We start from the raw sequence: 6,419 nt of genomic DNA, 5'->3' as shown, positions 1-6,419 counted from the left end.
AAATGAAGTGCTGTGGTTGCAAAGGCCAATGTAATTGCCCCCAGGCCTTGGCACTGCTGAGGAAACATCTCTACAGATCTGCCCCATTCACTGGTTTTGGGGTATCAAACTACTAAACAGTTAGATGCTCAACATGTGCTCCAACCTCAATCACTACCTTAACTTCAGGCTTATCATCTACCCAGTTCAGGAATAATCACATTTTGCAACTTTCTTCATCAGACCTGGTGCATTGTTTTATTTTCTTCTCCATTAAAGCAGAGCTAGAACATGAGAGGAAGGCCCTTCCTGAGCTGGGAAAAAAAGGAATCCTCTTCTGACATACTGACACTGGCAGGCAAGGCAGATTAAGTTAAGGCAAATACAATCAAGTCAGCACAAAGCCCTGAGCGATAGTGTATTACCAGATAGCCCACTGCAGTGTAAGAGTCATTGGCATTCCTCTCTCTAAGGAAAAAATTGCAAACACACTGCCACAGCTCCTACTTGAGCAGTGAATTATTTCCTGTTGTGCAGATCCAGGAATCTCAACTAGTCCTGACCACTGACTGTAGTGCAGCTTCTCTGCAACAAGGTTTCAATTCCCTTCCAAAGCTGAAGAGCACCCACATGAAGCACAAACTGTCCTACTGCTTATCAGCAGTTCCAGACACAGCATAGACATGAGGTGTTTCCACCATCTGGCTTTAAGGCAGGTACTTAACATCACACAAAAGGCCAATGTGGTGGCAGGTGGATGGTTGGACTGGATGATCTTCGGGGTCTTTTCCAATCCTGGAGGTTCTGTGATTTGTGCCAAAACAACATTTAAGGGGAGAGGACTTAAAAACAAACAGAAGAAAACAAGGAAAGCCCAGGTACAGACTCCAGTGCATTCACTGCGATTCCCAAAGCTTTAACAGACCAGCAGTGATTTCCCCTTCAAAATTTGCTGTAAGACAGAACATTTTGTATCAGTCCTACATATCTGATGACCATGTATTGTTCATCATTCATTTTTTTCCCAAGAACAAGTTTATGTTGCATTGTATCTAATGCAGAAAGAAGTCAGCATGCCTAATAAACATGCACATCCCTGAAAAGATGGTTCCAACATCAGGTTAAAATCTGAGTAACACCAAATGCTTCTGCCTTTAATTCTTCCTGCTACATGTTGTAGCTGCAAAAGACTGCATGCATGCAAGGCTTCCATGCTCTTCAAGTTTAAGACATTATTCATCCAAACTATAAAGTCTAAAAGATCTCAAGTGTACTTGATCACATACAACAGACTGAGTTTTTTCTTAACTCACAAACATGGTTTTGAGGAACATGTATTTTACAGAAGCCCCAGAGTATAATTCAAGGATAGTAGCTCTCCAGAAAATCTGACCTACATCCTGAGAAAGACTAAAAATATATACACATCCCCCCAGAAAACAAGGAAATTGAATGTTTTTGTGTAATTTTAAGGGATTAAAATATTTCCAGCCATGTATCTTAGATCCACCCAGCTTATGTTGAAGTTCCCAGTAAATACCCACAGTTGAAGGGAAAGTATTAAGGGAAAGTATTATGAGCAGCTCTTCCATGCTTGGGATAGACAACACAGACAACAGTAATAAATCTTTTGCCACTACAAAGAACAAAATGAAATTGTTTCAGTTCAGGTTTCACTAGGCTTAGTGCTTAACGTCAGCCAACTTCACTCATCTTTCAATCCCTAGAACAGCACCTAGTACACAGCAGGCAAAAGGAGAAAGCTCAGGCCTTCCAGCTGTGATGAGGAATCTTCAGGTAAAGCAACTCCTGGCAAGTCAGCATCACATTGGTGGCACTGGAATATGCACCAGATACTCCTGTGCATGATCCAATTACCTGAACAGATTTCTAAAATCCTGTTAAGTCAGAGATGTTCTGAGGAAAAGACAATGAGCAACTAAAGAATTTCTTAATGAAAAACTGTAGTTTGCTGACCAGCTCATCTCAGGCACAAAACCAAGTTTGATTTTGAAAGCTCCCAACTTTCCTGCTTAAAAAAAAAAAAAAAAAAAAAAAAAATAGTTAATCAAGGAGAAGTGTAAAGAAGTAGTGATGTCCCCAGGATAAGGCAGAAAAAAAATTCCATTGCAAGCCAATAAACACAAGAGTTTGAGTCACCAATTTAATTTTATACAAGTCAAACTACACATTGTATAAAGAGTACAAGGCAGTTCTAATGTTGCATGTTACAAAAAAAATCGATTTAGCTATAAAGGGGAGTTTTTAGGATGAGTTCTATTCCACAATTTAAGTGAATTGGCAACTGTGGTTTAGCAAAGCATTAAGACTAGAACTCTAGCTTGAAGAGATTACACTTCCAGTAAAGTTCAGGTTCAAACACAATATGATCTTAGTTCTGAAGCAGAATGTTAACATAAATGAGTCTAAAGGGAGCAAAGAGTTTTATTTTAGCTAGTTTTCATATCCAATAGATATTTCAAGGCTGACAAATCATACAACATACTAGTGGACTTCAGCTACATCCAAGACACATTAGTGTCTGAGAACTGCCACTTGATAGTCAAGCAAAAAAAAAAAAAAAAACATCAAAAAGCTTTCATTCTTTTAAGTTTCAAAACTATGATCTGTAGCAATACTGCATGACACAGGTTAAGAGTACCTTTGTTACCTTTAATACAGTCACAGTATTGGGGAGGAATGTTCTTTTGGCAAGTTAAGATGCAAAACAAATGCCCCAACTTGAGTTTATTGCTGGTCTAGCCTTTCTAGTTTATTTTCTTGCTTATAGCTTTGCAGCCTGCTTCCACAAATGAAGATAAACCAGACAATTCTAATCTGTCCAGCAAGACTATCTTGCCTTCGGTAGCAACCTGTAAACCTGCTGAGTCAATGATACTCATAGTTCTAAAACCATGGGGGAAAAAAAAAAAAAAGAAAAAAGCCCAGATTTAAGCGTGTTATATTCAATTTTTAATATAAAAACCACTCTGTACTTTAGAGTAGTTAAGCAGAAATGCTATAAAAATCAAAGCTTTAGCTGAATGTCTAAAAAAAAAAAAAAAAGGCTGGGGGCTTTTTCTGCTTTGTACCACACCATCTGATCTCGTTTTCAAATTCAGGATACAAATTAAAGCTTTACGCCTCATTACTTAGTTCATAGGCCATTCACTCCTGCAAGAGAAAAAACCGACTTCTGAAGAACTAACATAACACTAATGGCCTGACAAGTAGGAAAAATGTTCCATAATAGTGTGCAGGGTAAGAGGAGAGTTCTAGTCTTAATCTCTTGAACTAGATCTTGATCGTGAGTGAGACTTTGAACGAGATCTGGAACGGGACCTCGATGCAGCTCTTTTAGGTGGTGACTCTGAACGAGCCTTGGCAGATGGCTGCTGCTGCGGAGAATTGGAACGAGACCTACTCCTTGACCTGGATTTAGACTTAGTATCTCCTTTACCATTTTCTTTGGGAGATCGAGACCTGGACCTGGATCGAGACTTCTCCGACTTCTCCTTAGATCTGCTGTGAGAGCGTGACCCCCTGTCAGACTTGGGTTTTGATTTGCTCTTTGATCTGGACTTCCGGCTTTTAGATCTGGAACGTGAACGGTCTTTGCTTCGTGACCTGGATTTAGATCTTCCAAAAAGACAGACAGTTTATTCTGCATGAACTGAAATACACTTTAGCTGCTTTAAGTTGTTACCAATTAATAAGCAGCAGTTCTTGTATTAGCTGAAAGCAATGGATCCCAATGGATCCCTTACCTGGAACGACTTTTAGAGACACTACGGGACCTGCTGCGGCTGCTCCTACTTCTACGACTTCTGCTTCTAGATCGCCTTCTAGACCGTGACCTAGACACATTCAAACACAAGCAGATCCTTATGTTTGTTTGGTGTGCCCTGCCCTGCTACTAATCATAGAGAAGCTGTTAAAGAACTTCTCAGCAAAGCAACCACATCAAGATATACCACTAATCCAGCTCAACTCACAGTGTACTGTCAATTAATCTTATCATGTAAAAACTCTCACACCCTACTTTGCTGCATTATATAGAACAACTCAATGTTCTCAGCAATCACCCCATTCCTAAAACACCAACTGAAGGTAAACTTCAGGTCAGGTTGCAGACACGCACACACATACATGTATATTCTTAGTTTAATTTAACTTGTCTTGATGCAGAGACTGACATATCCCACAAGTTACCTTGACCTGCTGCAAGAGTAAGACCGCCTATGGCTTGACCGTGGCTTGTCTTCAACCAGCCTGATCTTCCTTCCATTTATCTCTGTGCCATCCAGTTTGTCCAGGGCACGTTTCATGTCTGAGTATGACCGGAACTCTATTACTCCTTCATTTGTACGTTCTTTGTGAGCATCTGCATAGGTCACCTCACCAGCCTGCCTCATAAAATCCTTTTAAAAGAAGATGGAAAATTATGCAACCATTTCATGTGCTTGCATGCAGCAATTACATTAGCTTAAGACACAAGTCTGAGCAGATGAAAAAGCTTTAAGTGTGTGCCAACCCTCATGTGCAAATGCCTCTCAATTATTTCCACAAAAAATAACATCCACACAGAAAGGAAGATACTGCCCACTATAGATCACAACACATTCTACGATAGAATGCTAATACATACTTTCAAATCCTGCCAACTACATCGACTGGAAAGGTTTTCAACAATCAGTCTGTGCTCTGTACGAACAGGTGGTCCATATTTATCTCTTCCAGATTGTCTCCGACTGCTATATCCGCCACCACCCCCACCTTTATTGTACAAAGAAATAAAGTTAGATTGCCTCCTAGCATGAAGAAAATTAAAACGTTCTGAAAAAGTTAGTTAAACAGTTATATTTACTGGAGTAGGACTTTATTTCTCTACACCTCCAATAAACTTGCAATTTTGCCATAATATATACTTATGGCAAATCAAACAGACTGAAATCCTGTAAGTTTGTCTTCCTAAGATCTGTTAGAGAGTGACTGCTCCTTATTAGATTCACCTTGCTAAGTTTTATTTTACAGAACATTGTAAAATATAAAACTTAACTGATTACATGCATTTCTACATTTTACAAAAACGTTTACTAGTTACACTAAGTACTTACATCACAGTATGAGGTTTTTGGTGGTGGTTTGGCCACAAAACACGCAAGGTAACAGTCACCTAGTTCAGTTTAACCAGTTTTGTCTAACCCTTGGAATCCTCACCATCACCCTGCGTCTAATGGCAAAAGGCTGCTGTCGTCATGGCTTCCGGTAAGGTCAGCCAAAGGGTCATAGGGCAAGGGTCACACAATGTATGGAAAAGCCATGGCCAATCAGGAAAGGCAGTCATCTTAGCCTCAGTGGACACAGCCTCAGCCCCACTGGTCACTTTTAAATTGAAACATCAAGGACTTGTTAAAAAGTTTGAAATTGAACATGCAACAATTTTAAACAACATACATTTGATTCTTTTAAAGACAGATTCCCACCCCCCCCAAACACCACCATTTCAGAGATTACCAAACAGCGAACCGCAGTACTTCAGTTACAGTACCGGGCAGGTAATGCACACAGCTCAGCTCTTCAAGAAGCTACACGAGTGAGCTGAGCATAGAAAAGTTTACAGCACGCCCCACGAATACACCAAAATGCTGCTGGAAATCCTCCCCCACCCATCACCACTGACTGCTTCTACCCCAATTAGGCAGCGATATTTACTCATTAACATTAGCGATGGAACACCACTCTTATCTAAGCGCTCCTACGAGCGGGGAAGCCCACAGGCTAGCAGAGCACATTATTTCTAAGCTACAAGAAACTATTTCTAGAAGAAGGCCCCAATTTTGCAGCCAAAACTGCTCAGTTTATATCCTCTCTTATTTCTCCGGGGTACCCGAGCGCAGCGCGGCGCCGCGACAAACCGCCGGCAGCGCTCCCAGCGGCGCCCAGGTACCCCGCACACGCACCGACCCCCAGCGCGGCCCCGCCCGGCCCTCGCCCCGGCAGCCCCCCGCAGAACGGACCGTACTCACTGCGGCTGCTGTAGCTGTACCCGTCCCTGTCGCGGCGGGGGCCGCGGGCGTGCTCCACGATCACGCGCTCCCCGCACAGATCCTTGCCGTTCAGCTCGTAAACGGCATCGTCGGCGTCGCGGGAGTCCTCGAACTCCACGAAGCCGTAACTGCGTGAAAAGGAACGGTTCCGTCAGCCCCGGCCCCGCCCGCCGGCGGCTCCCGAGCCCGGGACGATGAGGGCCGCCCCGCCGCAGCGCCCCCGCTCCCCCCGCGCCGTCGCCATTTTGAGGCGGGCGCCACGCGGCAGCGGCGGGAGGCGCGGGACGGGCCGCCAGTGTGGGGGAGGGGCGGCTCCGCGAGGCCGGGGGGGGGGGGCGGCGGGGGGCGGGGCCGGGGCTGACGGAACCGTTCCTTTTCACGCAGTTACGG

At 43.4% G+C, this 6,419-nt stretch overlaps 1 protein-coding gene across 1 annotated transcript; it reads right to left on the bottom strand.

The window, feature by feature from the left end:
- Positions 1-2,129: 2,129 nt before the first annotated feature.
- SRSF6 (serine and arginine rich splicing factor 6) lies at positions 2,130-6,182 on the bottom strand (the record flags this gene model as incomplete). The annotated part of the gene is made up of 5 exons (XM_042895139.1): positions 2,130-3,618; positions 3,747-3,836; positions 4,192-4,400; positions 4,628-4,755; positions 6,009-6,182. Coding segments are annotated over 5 exons (959 nt in total), but the record flags the coding sequence as incomplete, so codon positions are not given.
- Between the last annotated feature and the right edge of the window lie 237 nt (positions 6,183-6,419).

This window comes from Lagopus leucura, unplaced genomic scaffold, assembly GCF_019238085.1.
Source record: "Lagopus leucura isolate 7727_CA_CO unplaced genomic scaffold, USGS_WTPT01 35286-6_obj-0_obj, whole genome shotgun sequence".
In the NCBI taxonomy this organism is placed as follows: domain Eukaryota; kingdom Metazoa; phylum Chordata; class Aves; order Galliformes; family Phasianidae; genus Lagopus; species Lagopus leucura.
Note: the sequence above shows the minus strand (reverse complement) of the source record. Positions and strands in the feature narration are given on the sequence as shown.